The sequence below is a fragment of the Lytechinus pictus genome, chromosome 4, assembly GCF_037042905.1.
Source record: "Lytechinus pictus isolate F3 Inbred chromosome 4, Lp3.0, whole genome shotgun sequence".
In the NCBI taxonomy this organism is placed as follows: domain Eukaryota; kingdom Metazoa; phylum Echinodermata; class Echinoidea; order Temnopleuroida; family Toxopneustidae; genus Lytechinus; species Lytechinus pictus.
In genome coordinates this window covers 16,348,347-16,367,839 of record NC_087248.1, presented here as the reverse complement: position 1 = coordinate 16,367,839, position 19,493 = coordinate 16,348,347, and the positions used below count along the sequence as shown (strand labels likewise).

Genomic DNA, 19,493 nt, shown 5'->3' with positions numbered 1-19,493 from the left:
TTTTTAAACACTTTTATTGTTATCATAAAATTCTGTCCATACTTTGCGACACAAATAATGCGGACGCAAAGCGCGGCCTTGAATTTTATTATATAGGCCTACTGACCTAAAACATGACATTAAAAAGAACATATTGTAATGGAAAACAGGAAACATACTTCATTTAAACAAATAATTCGAGCGCGAAGCGCGGGCTAAAACCTAAACCCAAAGTTTAATGAGCACTATTATTGCAAATATAAATACGAAATGTATTTTACGGAACAAATAATGCGATGCCAACACCAAAAATTTCCAAAATACTAAAAAAAAATCATCTCACACTCGTAAAAAATATAATTTACATAAAATTGATATAAGCCAAGTATTGGTATATTAAAAGTATGTTATTTTCTTCCTAAACAGAAGAAAATATGGCTATATCCATTAAAGAAAATGGAATTGTGTTGTTAATAAAAACTTCGCCTTATTGGGTCTTTTTCTAGCCTTTATTCCATATTTAATTTGAAGAGTTTTATTACAAAAGGAAATAAATCCACTTTTGGCGTTTTCCTGTAAATCAAGGTTTTTCACTACACCACTTTCCTTTATCCACTGCTGTTTTTTTTTTGTATAAGTTGATTAAATAATGTTAAACTTTTTCCCACATGAGATAAATTAAAAAAAATTCATTAAAAATAATAAAATTCTGTAATTTTCATCGAAATTCGCGGAGATGATGTAAACTTGTACCCACAACATGAACCTACAAATTTGAATCCATTTATGTTTAGTGGTAAAATTGACAAATTTTAAATTACCCGGTAGTGGATTACCCGGTAGTGGATTTAGCTCCTTTTGGAATAAACGTGTTCTGGATTTAGCTCACTTAAAAGTCAAAACTTAAATCCATACCCCTTGTCCTCCAATTCAATCAGTCATGCATGTATTGGTACAAAGGTGTCAACAAAAAGTTGGAGTTGCTCTTTTAAATTTCAAAATGAGGAAAAGGTGAATTGTAAAAAAAAAACACACACAGGCCTCACACACACAGAAAAAGACGTGAATATCAGGGTCTTTATTCTCAAGACTAGTGTTGACTGGTAGTGGTAGGAAATACAATTAATGCGGGCGCGGTGCGGCGGGAACTTTGAGTAAGTGCAGTGATGCATATTGGTGGTTCCGACAATAAGGGACTGGTGCAATCGGGTGTGGTAACAAAACGACAAACAATTTAAATTGTGTTTTTCGAACAGCACGTAGATCGAGTACTGTGCATTGCGAGCTGCTGAGATCCATGGAAATTTGACAAGACAATCGAAATTATGGCAAGAGTTCCCGGAACATGATGTTGGACTACTCATCAGTCAGATTTTACCAGCTACAGCCTTACACTACAGGCGGCACAGCGTCACCTTCACTTGTTCACATATTCAGTAAGTTATAGTACTTGGTCATGTTGGTACATGTACATGTATAACGTACTTGGTGATCATTGGTAGATAAGCCCTCAAAAGGCTCAAATCCTAAGGGAAGGGCTCTCGATCAATCGTTTCTTAAAATTAAAGGTAGCCACTGTAGGTGCAGACACAACTTTGTCTGAAAGTTTGTTACACTGATGAACCACTTCTAATAACTAAACATAGCTTGGCTATTTTTTTTTTACTTGACTGGTTCGATTCCCAAGTGGTGCGCTAGTGCCCTTTGGTAAGGCATTTATCCTCATTACCAGGTCCCTCGGAGAGGACCTTAAGCCGTTGGTCCCCTGGTTGCTTGCTCACAGGCATTCGTGCTTTCTTAGCAGTCAGGTAAAACAACCTTGGTATAACAAGTGTTATGACATTTTTAAGTGTGGTTTGGATGGACAGCAACCAGCCTGAGCTCACTCCCCTCACTCATTCATGTACAACTAGGTCTACACTATAATTACTATGTCTACACTATAAAAAGTTTGTTTAGTCAAGTTCTATTGTTTGTAAACAGTGTATTAAAAAAAAACTTGGAAATAGAAATCTACATATATAGATTTCTAGATCTATAGATTATATTCATAGACATTAGATTTGGACCTTGTTGCATAATAGTACATTGTAGCCTAGGTACACTAAATTACATTATCTAACCTTATATTAACATGTTTAAATTTGATAGAAAAGTTACTTTATTTTCATAAACTTGAAAGAATAGATATAATTTGTGAAAGAGGGTTTGATCTAAACTTGTTTTGAAACATCCCAAGATTGAACTAGGTCTTGTCTTGTCTTGGGTTAAGTCGGCATATGCCACTCATTCAGTGAACAAGTGGCATATGCAGACTTGCTGTACTCCGCCAACTTTATTGATGAGTGTGAGATCACCAAGTAAGCAGGGGCCGATTGCACGAAAGGGTCTTTCCAAGGACCGTCTTTCGTGTCGCCCATCTTTTATGATGCGCTATAAGCGGGGTGTTTCTGAAATTTATGATAAACAAATAAAATTTGTAAGCTTGCTTTTAAATCAAAATTTATACGATTTCATGAGATATCACATCATTTTATAAACAAATATTTTGTTTATTTTAACGGACAAATAAAATATATTTGCAGATAATTTATTTGAAATGCGTTTCACATGGCGTATCATAAAAGATGGGCGACACGAAAGATGGTCCTTGGAAAGACCCTTTCGTGCAATCGGCCCCAGGTCACTTACTAGGTCTTTGAGTGATTTTGGATTTGAAAGAGTCCAATGAGTTTATTAATGTGTCCATGTTTAACTTGTTCCAATCTTTAGTAGTTCGAAGGAAGAAGCTGTATTTATGAGCATCCCTTTTGACTAGTACTAGTAGACGCCGGAGCTTGCATTTCCTCTAGTCTGCCGGTTGGTTTGCTGGATGAAGTTTTTGGGTTGATGGCAACAAGACCTTTTATTATTTGGAACATTAGGCTCATGTAGGTGTACAATCAATACATAGGCCTAAATATCAAATGGATTGACTGGCAGGCTGCCATATGTCGACTTATACATGGAGGCATTACACTATTGATATGAACAGTGTCTGCATGTACATTGCACTCATCCAGTGCAGGTTACCGTTAAAGGTCAAGTCCACCCCAGGAAAATGTTGATTCGAATAAATGGAGAAAAATCAAACCAGCATATTGCGGAAAATTTCATCAAACTCGGATGTAAAATAAGAAAGTTGATTATGACATTTTAAAGTTTCGCTTATTTTTCATAAAACAGTGATATGCACAACTCAGTGACATACAAATGAGTCAGTCGATGTCCATCACTCACTATTTCTTTTGTTTTTTATTGTTTAAATTATACATTATTGCATTTTTTACAGATTTAACAAGAAGGACCAACTTGACTGAACCATATAGTATTATTTATACAATGCTAATTCCACATATTCAGGGAGGAATCATCGTTGTTTCACTTGACAATGAGGAGAAAACTAGAATATTTCATATAATAAAATACAAAGGAAATAGTGAGTGGATGATGTCATCAGTCTCCTCATTTGCATACCAGCCAGTATAAATGTGCATATAACTGTTAAATTGAGAAATTAAGCGAAACTTTAAAATGTCATAACTTTCTTATTTCACATCCGATTTTGATGAAATTTTCAGTGTTATGCTTGTTGGATTTTTCTCTTTTTATTCAAATCAACTTTTTGTTGGGGTGGACTTGTCCTTTAACTTTTACTTTTACATGTTGTACTTAAACTTGTAAGTTGCTATTTCATCCACATGTCCTCCCACTAACAAGGCTATACATGTATTTATTTTGGTGGCAGCGGTGGGATGAATGTATTAAGAAAGGAAATCTCTAACAGAGATTCAATCAATAATTTCACAGTGGAGTCGATTTTAACATTTTAGGCCTTAAATTTGGTGGCTTGCACTTATATGTAGTAATCAATTTTATTTGATTAGTCAATAAAACCGGATCGATTTTATGTCAAAGGTCTTTAGACCCTCATGAACTCCAGTTTCTATTGGTCAGTCTTTAGACCCTCATGAACACCCATTTTTATTGGTCAATTGTAATTTTCTAACATCTTGAAAATGACAAATTCATTTGATGTTGAACATTTAAAAAAAATGTACCACTTGCCTGACTTGAAATGAGGTAGCTATACATGTCAGTTGAAAAGTCATAGACATGCCATATAGATTTGCTGCAAGCTCGTATTTTCCTGAAAATTTTCACAGTCTGACGTCTTTTATAAGACAAATACACGCTGCTTCCCATGACAATTTTGATGATTTTGTCAATTTTTATTGTCTCACCTGCATAGCAGAGTGAGACTATAGGCGCCGCTTTTCCGACGGCGGCGGCGGCGGCGGCGGCGGCGTCAACACCAAATCTTAACCTGAGGTTAAGTTTTTGAAATGACAGCATAACTTAGAAAGTATATGGACCTAGTTCATGAAACTTGGCCATAAGGTTAATCAAGTATTACTGAACATCCTGCCTGAGTTTCATGTCACATGACCAAGGTCAAAGGTCATTTAGGGTCAATGAACTTAGACCATGTTGGGGGAATCAACATCAAAATCTTAACCTAAGGTTAAGTTTTAGAAATGTCATCATAACTTAGAAAATATATGGACCTAGTTCATGAAACTTATACATAAGGTTAATCAAGTATCACTGAACATCCTGCATGAGTTTCACATCACATGACCAAGGTCAAAGGTCATTTAGGGTCAATGAACTTTGGCCAAATTGGGGTATTTGTTGAATTACAGCCATAAATTTGAAAGTGTGTTGGTCTAGTTCATAAAACGTGGAAATAAGAGTAACCAAGTATCACTGAACATCTTGTGCGAGTTATAGTAGTTTTCAAAATCAGCACTGCTGCTATATTGAATCGCGTGATGCAGGTGAGACGGCCAGAGGCATTCCACTTGTTGAGGTTAAAAGTGTGTGCTCGTCAATATTGTAGTATTATGAATAAGTTGTGGTCTAGTGATTAGAGCATTGGACTCATAATTACAAGGTTTTGAGTTCAAATCCCCACTCTGTCATTGTCTCCACTTCAATAAGAAAGACCCAAGAGTGAGTACTGTCTATAAAGTTGGCCGCCATGCCTGGTTAACTTAGATGTAAAAACGTCAAAAGTTCTCTATGTAACTGGTGATGTACCAGCTTGGCGTTTACCAGCAAAAAGCTGTCCTGCTGAGTTCTGGGAGTTACCATAAAGAGAGAAACAGAAATTAATTTGATATGCTTACTTAGGTTGGAGTTAGGTGGTAGCTCTTTATAAACCTTCTTGCCATCTTCTTTCCCAGTATCTCTGAATTATTGTTTTACTTTGTGTGTACTTTTTAACTGAAATTTGATGGAAGCAAACAAAAATAAAAGATATGGATTATCATCAGATCTTAAATAAATAATATACTTTTCTTATTTCTTTGAAGCTAACTCTTAAGTACATGTAGAAGAAATCATCATGCCCCTGCCTAAACAAGGGAAGCAAGACGGGAAGGACCTCCCAACAGTCAAAATCTCTGGGTATTTCCCTAGATACAATTCTTCTGAATCAAGACCACAGGGGAGACCTAATGACGAAGATGAGGATAACTATATCTATGACGAGGATGACTTTAATGAGTTCAATGAAGACTTTGAGTGTATATCCACTCCAACAAGGGAGCGTAAGTAAAAACCAGTCTTGGCCGATAGGCTTGATGCATGGTTTGTTGAGGACTGTATTCAAAATGACAGATGATACATGGGTTACTATTCCATCAAAGTATCAGAATCTATTGTAAACAAAAGTATCTCATCTCATCATTTAGAAAAAAAAAGAAACGTCATGATTATTACGCTTCAGTGATTAGAGAAATGTCTGAACATTATGATAGCCATGTTGAGAATTTTTAATATCAAAGCATCCGTGTAACTTGGAGAGATGTTTAAAAAAAATTTATTGAATCTATGAATTCATACTCCCGATATATTAAAATTATCAAGCAAATTATTTTTTGGGTATTCACAATATATGCAAAATCACACACAGTAGGCCAAATTACCAGTCAACTACCAAATTTGATACATATACCAGGGTCCCGATAGACTTCACAAAGTCTTGTTATGATAACATTAATGCTCAATGCTTACTGTATATACCAAATTTACTATCAACCAATGAGATTTAAGAAATTTTCAGGAGCTAACTGTATGGCAAGTTTGTCATTGTGGTATTAAGTTTTATGACATGGGCTCCCATAAGAAGAAGTCTTGATGGTACCCTGATCTTAAAATCGTAGACTACTTGATTTCTCTGGATATTCCTACCCGAACCATTGGATTGTAGTCAAGATTGAATGAATGGTTTTTATTTTTCAGTGATTTTGATTTTCAATTTTAGACAAGGTTACCTTACAACTACCTATAACATTTTTTTCAGGTACCATGATAAAGAAAGGGGGCAAGAACAAAGAGATCAAAGTCAAGGGAAAATTCCTGCTGGATGGACCTTGGTTCATCATCTCCTTTGATGCTATTTTGGTGAACAATGTCTACCATGTTCAGGGGACACCTACATACTCACTCCGAATGGAGATGGGGAAGAATGGCGAGGTCATCCTGGACAAGCTGCTCAGGTATGCTTTGGGCTTTCCAAGCCCTGGGGACCAGATGAAGGAAGCCTTTCTGACCTACTTCAATCAGTGCCGTAGTAAGAATAAGGTGAAGAACTTCACCTTCAATCAGTTCTTCAAGGCATTGGAAGAAGCCCTGAAGATGGAGGTAGTAGCCGACGTACAGTTGATGCGGGCAGCTAAGACAATGATCGATCGGTTCGATCCATTTAACGAATGCTTTCGTGGTGTACCTCATGACCGGGAGAAGGAGGAGGAGAAGAAGCAATCCAAATGTGAGTGACTAGCGGACAAAAATATCCACATCTGTGAATTCTGTATTGTGTGATTGATCTTGAAAGTAATCTCTTCCAGTTTTGTATGCATACGATGTTCCAATCCAAATATTTAGGGAGTATATACTTATTTGCACTTAAATGCCACATCAGCTGTGTACATGTACATTGAAGCAATATTGACTGGCCTCGGGGCGATACGACATATATCGCCCAAACTCTTATTCATATCGCTCAAGTCGTAGACGAGGATGATATCAATTTAGTGAGGGCGTTATATGTCCTTTCGCCCCCAGGCCAGTCAATATTGCTATTATTAACCAATCAGACATCTAGAGCAAAAATCGTGAAAATTTTGATATTTTACAGTTTAAGAATGGGAATCTATGTTGAGCAGACTGGGCCTTAATTGACGTACGGCGCATCACTGGCCTGGGGACGCAGTATCCTGTGTTGTCTAACTTGACGTACAGCACTGCGTGGTTCAAGGCCGCGTACAAAAACGCATAGAATACCCGGATGTTAGCTCTGCCTTATTGCCCGCTACTTTTCCACGCATTTTCTCATAGACTTTCCTGAGTGGGCAATAAATTTGTCTGTGGTTAAACAAATGGAAACTTATTGACCGACCACTTGATCCTAGTCTTAAGCAGGCAATGATATATTAAAGTTGCCCTGCTCAGATGTCTGATACGGTTAATAATACACAATAGTTTATATTATAAGCCTTACCCAAAACTTAAATCCAGCACATTTGAAGAAGAAAAATTGATTGCAGAAACTCGTCACATGTGGCTTCATGAAAATAAATGCAGAGGGTATTAAAGTGCTCAGCATGAAACAAATGCATCTTTTTATGCAAGTGATTCTGATTGTGATGGTGAAATAAAAAGAAAAGAAATAGTGTCCAAATCACACATCACCTGGAATAAAAGAGAAATTTGTTAACCTTATTTTTTTTTGGGGGGGGGCTCATAACAAGTTTGAAGAGGAGGAATCTTGTCTTGTGTTATGTTTTAAAGATTTTTCTTTAATTAAGCACCCATGGAATTCAAAATCATAACAAAATACAATGTTGATTAGTGCTCACCCTGCTCTAATACTTTTCATTATCACATCCTTGCATTCATATTCCTTCAAACTGTTTCTACGCAGTTGACCTACGGTACCTCTACAGATGTTACAAGTGTCCGGTACTCTTCAGAGTGCTCCCTCGGTTGATGGAGAAGGAAGCACTGGCTATCCTGTCAACAGATAGATTGAGCGACCTGGAAATGCTTGAATCGGTGCTCAAAAACTCCCCAGAAGACCTAGGGTTTTATACGGTAAGATGTTTGTGAGATGATCTTCAATGCGTAACTTTTCCTTTAAAGAGTAATTATGGTAACTACTGTACATGTACCATGGTAATAGGACTCAATAGCCACTCAAATTTGAGGTTTCCTATCACCAGTCCGTTATGGAAGAGGTCCTAGATTTGCCTCTCTGTGCCTGAATGCAGAGGTTGTATTGGATAAAGCTAGATAACGATGAGCCTGTACTGAACAATGAGATATTATGAAATATGTCCAACTGTGATTGATAAATAACATGAATGAGTTTATTTTATTGTTCTTGAATAAAAGTGAATACAGGGGCCCGTTGCATAAAACTTTTTACCAGAGTTTTTGCCCTGTGTAAAAGTCAATGGCAGAAATCAGACTAACCTTAGTTTTCAGTTTTTGCCAAGTTTTCTCAGGTAAAAAGTTTTATGCAACAGGCCCCAGGTGTTCATGTCGTTCAAGTCTGGTTAAAGTTCATTATCGTACAATGTCATTTCCTATAATACCTCAGTCACATTTGCTCTAGGGCAGCCGTACGGCGAGTCGAAAACAGCCATTTTATTCATTTTTATTCAAACCACCTATATATAACTGGTACAAAAAATGTTAAAACGGCCGTTTTCGACTCGCCATACGGCCGCTGTAGAGACAATGTGACCGAGGTATAAAGGTGATTGAATTTGGATGAAATTTTATTTGTTAGTAAAAGAACCTGTGAAAAGACAGTGGAGCAGTACATAAATCATGCATGTTTACAGTATTTATCTTCGTTTCTCTCTATCTCTCTCTCTCTCTCTCTCTCTTTCCCTTTCTCCCCCTCTCTGTCCCACACTTTCTTTATTAAAAACCACAGACCATGCAAAAGCACGGCTGGGGAGGGTTAGAGGCTTCCTTCCAAGGCTTCGTGAAAGCTGGCTTGATTCCAGCCAACCTCTTCAAATGCACCCAAGACTCTACACAACAAGGCCCATCCTCCAAACCACCCAGTAACCAGAAGTGCCACCATGATGAACCCTCTACATCCACTGCTCACCAGGACAATGCAGGGACCTCATCATCCAGACAAACTAAAAGACCATTACCTTTATCCGTCACGATGGCATTGATCCTGAAGGTTTATGACTTGGTCAAGTTCTTATGCAGGGAAGGAAAACACACATTTGTGAAGGATGACATGATGAGAAAAGCTTGGCATAGAGATGCCTGTCGGAATGTTACGTTTGATCGCATCAAAGAGGATCATTTTGTGGAGCTTCAGAAGAGAGAGGTGGTGACTATCGAAAAGTATGTTTGGTTTGATTTTTGGAGGGGTGTTTTTTATTCATATTATCCCTTTTCTTTGCACATTCAGGTGTATTATAGTGTTCTCGTTCAAAGTTTAAACTGATTAAGCTCTCTTACCTGCTTTGCTGATTTCATAATAAATGAAACCATTTTTATACATTCATGAATTCTCATATACTTAGGGATATAGGTATTTGAAAATTTTATGAGGATGGTATTTGTATCTCTTTCATGTAGAGCAAGTCCAAGATTGCCTGTACTGGCATTTCATTGATCTGCCTCGGCTGCTTTCTATATTGACAAGTGTGCTAATGTTGATAAATTGGCGTGGGCAGAAGAGAGAGTTTCAGTCAGTAGCTTTACATACATCAGATGTGTAATTGCATATGGTAAATTTTGTTTTGCTTTGCTCATCAAATTGGCAACAATATGATTTTCTTTTCATTTTACTTATTTGAATACATGTAATTGAATATGGAGGTAATGCGATTCAAAATGAATAATAAATGCTATTGAAAATTCTAACAAATTGCTAAATTTTTATCTTTATCTGATTTTGTTGCCTTTCTCTCCCCTTTGTCTGCAGAAGAATACCCCAATTTGAAACAATGTACCATTGGACCAAATATCGCCGATATGAGGAGAAGATTGCATATGCACTGGTATCAGATCTGCTTAACCAAACTGTTACCAATCAGTCTACCCCACCCACAGAAGAATTCTCAGAGTTCAACCTCGATGAATACCAACTCCCGGCTGTCATGCATATGTGGAAGTCTCCCGTGTCGATCATCCTCGGCAGGGGAGGCTGTGGCAAGACTCATGTTGTAGCCTCCTTTGTTACCAAGTACCTCGAAGACAGGGAGAATAAAATGAAGCTTGAGATAGAGAAAGGTTTGATGATTCTAATAATTCACTTGATTTTGATGTGATTTTATTCGTCATTGTCAACATTACGTAAAATTTGTCATTGCTACAATCTGCAGAGATTATATATACATTAGAGGATCATTAGCTCTCGGAGCTTGAATCAAGAGCTAATAATGTAACTACATGTACTTGATGACTTAATCAGTGCTTCACACGTGTACATGTAGCACCGGGGCTGCTATTCAATCATTAATAAAATCAAGTTTATAAAAACAAGTATGTAACTTTGTTGTGTCGGTGCAGGAATGCCCTTAGCCCCCACTTACGCGCACCTCACCGGTGCGAAAACGCCTACACATTGCACAATATGCGCGTTATAAATAGCGTTTCTGCACGCATGCAAGCCGCGAAAATGTGGTGCTAAGGATGTTCTTGCACCGACACAACGACTTCTATGTTTACGGTAGAGAGATTCCATAAGGTACATTAACCCTTACTAAACCCCCAACAAATTTTGTCACTACGCCGTCGCGCGAAATGTTTTGACCGCGCCGCTTGCTGACTTTTTACTTTCAAGTCTTGCGCATCTTTTGAGACCAAATTTGCGACGCCCGGGTACGCCGTCCCCAAATTACGCAACATTTTGTAAGTGTATGTCAGACCCGAAATTGCTATAAAACGTGATTCCGTGTACAAAGTCAATGCAAATTGTGTTTTTCAACCAAAAATCATAAATGTATGATTATTTTTACTTTTTTGGTTTAAATAGATTTATTTTATGCTATTTATGATCGCAAAAGGGTCCCCGACAAAGTTCATTGGAAAAAAACAATAAAAAACAAAAATACATAAGAAATTAATAAAATCTTGCAATTTTGTTGTAGATATTTGTTAGAAATGTAATAATTGATACTCCCACCAAAAATTAGCAATCTAGTAGCTATATAAATTGCATTAAAGGGTAAAAAAATACACAAAAAAACAAATTTAGGGCAAATTTCATATTTCTTATTTGTTATTAGGTAATAAAAAATATAAACAAGAAATTGTAAAAAAATTTGACTTCACAGTCTTGTAGTTTACATCCGGCTCTGCGCGCGTGCAAATTTTTCGCGGCGATTGCGCAATCAGCGGCCGAGATCTGGGGGGGTCAAATTGACCCCCCCCCCCCCCAGTATATACTGGTCCGAAATAGCCCAGTTAAGATAAGGTTAATGTATGTCTAATGTCTTGTGGAAACTTCCTGAAGAAATTTGTGTTTGTTTCCTGTTTTGCATTCAGATTAAATTGCCTTGAACAGTTTATGAAATGAAGGAAGAATGAAAATATTGGGGGATGGACGTACAAATATGTTGACTATGGAATTGCCCTGTCGTAAAATACCACCAATTTCCAGAATTCTGACTCGTATTTTTGTAATATCTTGATATTTATTCCAAGGCTTCGATTAACCATCGAAGGCTTAATTTGTACGAAATCAAGTTCTTTTGGTGCGATTGATTTAAATTGTGCATTATTAAGCAACAATAGTGTGAAGTCACATTGCTTGTTAGTAAGAATTTAGGCTTGCTAAATATAAAATACTTGAATTCAATTAAGAAATTTTCTTAGTATGGATCAATTCCTTGTGGAATAGAGTTGCATGAGAAGGCAAAATGGAATGTTAAGTACAGTTCTTTAATTCATTTTATCAGTAAAGTTTGCAGATCTGGGGAGCATTCCATGAAAGGACTTGTCATACGTTTTATCTAACAAGTACCATTTTATCCTACAGTTTCCATAGTAACACTGCTTCTTAGACAATGAACATTATTGAAAGTTGTCAGATCTGCCAATTTGTCGGCCAAAAATGCCGATGAAACACTCCCCTGGTGAGGGTTTCATCAACATCCGACAACTTCTTGATTTTGATTTGCTGAAAACCACTGTTACTGTGTTAACTGTCGGAGAAAACAGGACTTGTCAGAGAAAACATCTGACAAGTCCTTTTTATGAAACACTCCCCATCTTTATCATTGTAATTTGCAAACTACTGCAAACTTTTCTGCTGTATTGGATGCATTTTGAAATTCAATATTATTTTTCTTTTACTCAATGAAGCTGCACAAGAAAGTAACCAGGAAGCTACTGATGAGGCTTCAGATGGAGAGGAGAAGGAGGAGAAAGACAAAGAAGAGGACGAGAGCAACGATAACAGAAATAGAGTAAGAATTGAGGCAATGGATGAACCACTGGTCCTCCTGACGGCCCCTACCGGCCGTGCAGCCTCCATCATCGGAAGACGCACCGGTCTTAAAGCGAAGACGCTTCATAGCGTTTCGGGTACCGCCCGCATGTCTGAACCAGAGTACTTCATCTACAAGAAGGTTGAGATCCTTGTCGTTGATGAATGCAGTCTGGTTCCAATCTCTGTCTTGTCAGGAGTCTTGAGTTCACTTCTTAGACATAGTCTCAAGAAGGTCATCTTCCTTGGAGACCCTCATCAGCTTCCTTCCATCGATCCCGGAAACTTCCTTCAAGACATTATAAAAGGTACTCTATCAGATCTGGACCCCATCTTACAAAGAGTTGCGATTGATCCAATCAATCGCATGTATGGACGGCCAGCAACGTCAACATCTATCATGCATGTTTGTTCAAAATATTTTCTAGCTTTGATGTATATATTCATTCATTGCTTTCTTGAAATTTCACTGTGCTTCTCTTTGTTTACAAAGGACATTGTGCAAATTTCCTGTAGAAAAAATCATGACACTGTTGGATTTCCATAGAGTTACGATTGATTGGATCAATCATAACTCTTTGTAAGACGGGGCCCTGTTTTTTTTTCAGAAGCCAATAAGCTATTCATTCAGGTAGGTGTTACATAAAGCTGTTCATAAGTAACGAGTGGCTTTACAAACGACTGGTGATCCTTTTTCGTGGTAAATTTTGAGAACCAAATTTTCATTAGTGTGGATTTAGCCCTTAGGAATGAATCACCGGTCACTCGTAAAGTCGCTTATAACTTCAGCTTAATGAGACACTCACCTGAATGTCTTTAATAGAGATTGATATTTCATCCCATAGGCAAACCTATTTGCAAAATAATTCAAACCATGTTATGTGAAACATAGGTTATAAACCCTTTCTAAGTGAAACAAATTTTCTATGGTCCCCAGAGATTCAACTTGGGTTAAAGTTACCAGTATTCAGAAAATATCCGCCATTGTGGTGATAAAGTAATTAAAATTTCATTAGATAATATTCTAAATTTATTCAAAATTCTTAATTTTGTTTATAATTCAATGTGGTATTAAAAAAAAAAAAGATTCTTAATTGGTGCATTAATGCTGGCTGTAAAACATTCCACCCTCTGTTTTTTGTTGGGTTTTTTTGCAAATTACAATGTATCTCTATAAATTGCTAATGATAATTTTCTTGCGCTACTATCAAACATCAATTTTGTCTTGCTCATTTTGCATCCACAATTTCCTCGTTCTTGCTAGTGTTTAAGAAAACCAACAGTGACTGTATCCATACACTAAAGAAAAACCACAGGACCGATGAGGGCGGCAGACTTATCAATGAGAACTCGAGGAAAATTGCCGAAGAGAAACGGAGCGACCTTCAATTTCAACCTGACATGTTTGAATCGTTGGACACCTCAGCACGTCAAGCTGGAAATGGTAAGTGATACCTGTGCATTAGTGATGGTAGGGGAAGTCTCATGTTCATTTTTGCAGGATGGCATACAGAAAACCAAATAGTCAGGTGTTGAGCAAAAAGAAGTAGAGAGTCATTGTTGAGACAATTGCTGGTATGGTGGTAATGGGAGCTTCATGCTGGCATCTATGTTGTGCAGATTCTCTTTACAATTTATCATTGTTCACCCCTGCTTTATGCTAAAGGTCTGCATATAGTGACCTGTGTGTATATATAGATATATGAATCTCAGTAGAATACACATATGCCAGTTATGTCAGAATGGCATCAGTGTTTCAGAGTGTTATTTTGAAGTTCCCTTCATCCAAATTATCTAGAATTAAATTTTCAGATATGATCCAGCCAAACGCTAATTATACACAACATGGTTCGATTGTGAGATTTCTTTCCCTTTTCCCATTTTCTGTAGGTCTAGATCAAACGATAAAGACCTTGCTCGAAAGCAAGCCCCAACTCAAAGATGACAGAAACTCACAGTTTGTCGCATTCAGAAAGTAAGTATGCAAGCCTGGCAGCTAGACATGCCAAATATTCAATTCTTACACCTAACCAAGCTTAATTTAGAAGTTTCATGTATTATGGAGGTGTACAAAATCTAATCTGTATACATTTACTATACAGTAAATTGACTTACTGATATTACTTGGTCAAGATCAGTGATTCTACATACATGTAAACTGCCGATTTGTTTATTGCCAATTCGTCCACTCTTCACATGGTCTACCTTCATTTAGTCTAATGCCATTTCGTCAATCGACATTTCGTCTAAAGGCCATTTGGTCCAATAACATCTGGTCCAATCATCACTTCGTCTAATCACCAGTTCGTCTATGACCATTTCATCTTGTAACCAGTTGGTCTAATACCCATTTTCTTTTAATTAATTTCACCCAATTAACACAATGAGACCAAATGGTATAAGGACTAATAGGTTTTTGGCCAAATGGTTATTAGGTGAAATGGTGAGTGGACAAAATGATAATTAGACCATGTGGATAGTGGACAAATTGGTATTAGATCAATTGGAAATAAATCCATTTGTTTACTGAGTTTGATTTTGTTAAGGGGATTAAACTGTTAACCTCTCAACAACAAATTCACAAAACAACCCTGATATTTGTTTGAGATCATTACTTTGAAGATAATTGTACCATTTTCTGAAAGCATTATTGGATGATGATGATGATATTTCAAAGTTCTTCATAAATTTATAGAAACCAGATTGAAATCTTGAAAATAAAGTTGGAAATAGATCATACATGTACATTTAAAGGAAAGGGATCAATTTGGTCTATTGATAAATGTCATGTGTGGAGTAAAGTGTCACACCATAACTTGATTTTTAATGAGTAAAAAAAAATTGACACTTCACAAATCCCCAATTTAAGAAAAAAATATGTCATGAACACGTAATTATTATATATGGCCCGAAAGAGTATGGTCTCCCAAATAATTTGATACCATATTTATGTGGTATGTGTTAACACATGGATGATCAGGAGGTATTCTTTGCAGTGATGTAAATTTCAATTTGAACCAAAGTAAGGCATGACTGCATTGAATGAATCCAGATGTCAATGATGTCATAATCAAGGGTTGTATTAAAATCCATTTCTAAATCCCTTTTCAGTAATTTACATTATAATTGTTTAATTAACACTTTTTAGTATCAATTCTCAAGTTAATTTAGTTAAAAAGAGATTTGCAAATATGTTGACTAACTCATGTAGGATTATGACATCATTGGCCTCTGGATTAATTCATTGCAGTCTTGCCTTACTTTAACGCAAATCAAAATTTACATCACTGCAAAGAATACCTACTGATCATCCAAGTGTGAAGACATACCACATGAATATGATATTAAATTATTTGGGAGAAGATACTTGATCCAGCAATACATAGACTAGTGATTAAAATTGGGATTTTTAAGGTGTCAATTTTGTTTTTTACTCCACCGTAGAGTCTGGTTGAAATATGGAATCTATGGCCACAAAATCTCGCAACAAAGAGATTCAGTGGTTCTCTACCATTGCAATATGAATTATATTTCCTCTTTACATTTGTTTAATCTTGCTCAGCGTTGACGTCAAGGACATCAATGGGATTTGCTGCCGTCGCTACGCTGCCCATGCCCCGTATAAGAAAGGAGGCAGGCTTGACCTCCACATCCACGACAAGATCTGTGCTCGAAAGAACGGCACTATTGTAGTCCATGGGGAATATGATCCAAAGGCCAAGGAGAAGAAGAAGAAAGACAGAGAGAGGGACAGTGAGGCAGGCACAAGCAAGGATAATGGGGATGATAGCTGTAGAATCAGACGCATCAATAATGGAGACACTTTCTTCATCAAAAATGTGAGTGAATGAAGAGGACTAACTTCAGATTAGGTTTTATGGTTTCTCGATAGAGGGCGCTAGATAACGCCAGTTATTACTATTATCCCCATCATCATCATTATCTATTACACACAGTTTTGTTTTTGCCATCCCTCATTTTGATGCTGATGTTACATAATATAATATGGATAATTCTATATAGCATGTTTCCTTAAAAGAGGAATTAGTTGTCATGGGAAAACTTTCTTAGATGATTTGATTTATCAGTGAAAAGAGGTATTTCTCTTTTTTCATTTAATGAATTAATTATTACCTACATTTTGTGTACCAGTACTGATAAGAAGTTGTACTAGTTATCTGATGGTGATATTGCACAAAAAGCTCATCCCACATAAGTTTTCTCTTCTCTTTATTAAACTCCTCAGTAAAAATGATCAAAGTTTGTTTTTTTCTTAGAAAATATTTAATAATGCTTTATCTTGACAAGAGTTTTCAAAGCCTGAAACCAAATAAAAATATATTTGTTTGTTATTGCCATCAGTGGAGGGTAGAGGAGGAAAAGAACAAGAAGAGGGATATCGTTACTCTGCAGTCATTGGATGAAGAAGAAGGGAAGGTGTTTGAGGTCGACTTGAGAGATCTGATACGAAAGTTTAAGATAGAGTATGCTTGGGCTCGGACTATCAATACCTACCAGGTAAGTTTATTTCCAGTGATCCTCAGAGATGTTCTTACATATGCTGGGTTTCCCCAGTCTGTCAAATGAGCCAACAAGGCCAAATTGGCCAACTTTTCAGGCAAGACACGCAGTGCTACCCAACTAGTACGGATATTCAGTATTTAGTACTGAAAAATGAGAATACTTGCAAAATATTGATGATGATGATGATAATGATCCACAGCATTTATATTGGGCCATATATCTGTTAAAAACATTTATAGGCACAGGCTCATCCAATAAGTTAATCACTACACATCTGCTGAAATAAATGAGTTTTGAGAGACGGTTTAAAGAGTTCTATGCTGTCAATTTCACAAAGTGATCGGGAGGGAGTTCCAAAGGCATGGAGCAATAGAAGAAAAGGCACGATCTCCAAATCCCCTTAGGTGTGTGATGGGTACATGAAGAGTGACACCAGTACCAGATGAGCACAAGCCAGGACATACACGGCGTTGTTCAATAGGGGAGGTCACGTATCCTGGAGCTAAACCATGCACATATTGATATATAAAGTTTCAGTTTTATGTGTTGTCCTATGGTGATTATTTTTTACCTGATTGCTAAGAAAGCATGGAGTCCTGTAAGCAAGCAACTGGAGGACCGACGGCTTAAGGTTCTCTCCGAGGAACCTGGTAATGAGGATTAATGCCTTACCAAAGGGCACTAACGCACCATGTGCCGGATCACCAGAATACAAATCCCCTGCTCTACCCACTGAGCTATCGTGCCTCCCTGTGCACTGGAGGACCAACGGCTTAAAGGTTCTCTCCGAGGGACCTGGTAATGAGGATTAATGCCTTACCAAAGGGCACTAACGCACCATGTGCCGGATCACCAGAATACAAATCCCCCGCTCTACCGACTGAGCTATCGCGCCTCCCTGTGATATTTCTTTGAAAATACTCATTCCTCACTAAAATACTGGTTTTCATATTTTAATATATCGAAATATTCTTGTTCAGGTTGGCAGCTCTGGACAAGGTATATGTAATTGAAATTGAATCTTTAACGTTATTTTTCTAAGATGTAAATATTGACCATCCATACTTAAAGTAACTTTGAAGTTTTATCAATATCCATCGGTTTAGAGGTAGCATTCGCATTAGCAGAGGCACGAATATAATGCTGAAATATTCTTATTCCATAGCCTGTAGTACTAATCTGTATCCAATGAATGAAAGTTTACTTTATGGTATTTTTACCATATGGTCAAAATACTCAGCAGCAAACAAAATCAAAGAATTCTTGAAAGATACCGTAATCATAGATTTTATACAACAAACTCAGATTACATGATTTAAAAATGTGGGTGTTTTGCTTGGAATTGTGGGCTAATAGTGATATAAGTAATTGATGACCCCCCCCCCCTTATGGGGGGCGGGGGCTCATGTTTTTATGTTCTTTTATTCGTTTTTGAATTTTCTGTTCCACAAATTTTCCATTCCTTGGAAATGTAATGTTTTTTCCATTATTGGTGTTAATTCCTCTTACATTTCATTTTCACCAATGCACTGCCACACCCCTTTTGCATGTTATTCTAAATGCACATTTGTACTACAAAAATTGGTAGGTACCCTCATCTTTATACATAACAATTAAATTAAGAAATCCCAGGAGATCAGTGAAAAAAAAAATATTTGAAAGGCCCTCATTGACTATAACCAGGAAGTTCAAGTGAATAGGAGAAAAAAATCAATACATCCTAGTTGAACTCAAGAAGTCAATGTATAGAAAAACATCTATTAACATCCCCAACCTATTCAATACACCCCCATTGAATAGAAAACACAGGGAGTTAATGAATAGCAGAATAAAATCAATACACCCTCATTGAACATTGTGTACTCCAGGATGTCAATGCTGCAAAAATATATGCACCCATCCTCTTCATCTAGTGCACAGAAAACACAGGAAGTTAATGAACAGAAGAATAAAATCAATACACCCTCATTGGACATTGTGAACTCAGAAAGTCAATGCATAGGAAAAAAAATCTATGCACCTCCAACCTCTTCACTCAATACATACACCCTCATTGAATAGAAGCGCCGTGGTGTAGCGGTTCTGACTCTCGCCTTGTAATCAGAGGGTCGTGTGTTCGAATTCCACCATGGTCTAGCGTCCTTCGCCAAGGCGTCAATCCACACTTTGCCACTCTCACCCAGGTGCTAATTGGGTACCGGTAGGAAACAACCGTCATTGTGGTTGGTTTAGCAAGTTTGTGCCTAACAGGCTGCTTGAAATGCTATGAATCCAGTGACCGGGTAATAATAATTGTGAAGCGCTTTGGACAGTCGTAGATTGATAAAGCGCTATATAAATACCAATTATTATTATTATTATTAATTACTAAAACACAGGAAGTTAATGAATAGAAGAATAAAATCAATACACC

General features: G+C 37.1%; 1 protein-coding gene across 2 annotated transcripts in view; it reads left to right on the top strand.

Annotated features, from left to right (window-relative positions):
- Positions 1–1,139: 1,139 nt before the first annotated feature.
- LOC129258932 (uncharacterized) overlaps positions 1,140–19,493 on the top strand; it is a 30,040-nt gene continuing 11,686 nt past the window's right edge. Inside the window, exons 1-11 of one of the 2 annotated variants that reach the window (XM_064098502.1) lie at positions 1,140–1,415; positions 5,397–5,633; positions 6,389–6,856; positions 8,012–8,181; positions 9,032–9,462; positions 10,049–10,356; positions 12,433–12,864; positions 13,821–14,000; positions 14,447–14,531; positions 16,119–16,395; positions 16,919–17,074. In XM_064098502.1, coding sequence (XP_063954572.1) covers positions 5,429–5,633; positions 6,389–6,856; positions 8,012–8,181; positions 9,032–9,462; positions 10,049–10,356; positions 12,433–12,864; positions 13,821–14,000; positions 14,447–14,531; positions 16,119–16,395; positions 16,919–17,074 — 2,712 coding nt within the window. In that variant the 5' untranslated portion in view covers positions 1,140–1,415; positions 5,397–5,428. Of the gene's footprint in view, positions 1,426–5,396; positions 5,634–6,388; positions 6,857–8,011; positions 8,182–9,031; positions 9,463–10,048; positions 10,357–12,432; positions 12,865–13,820; positions 14,001–14,446; positions 14,532–16,118; positions 16,396–16,918; positions 17,075–19,493 lie in introns of both variants that reach the window. The other variant, XM_064098501.1, reaches the window with a different exon arrangement.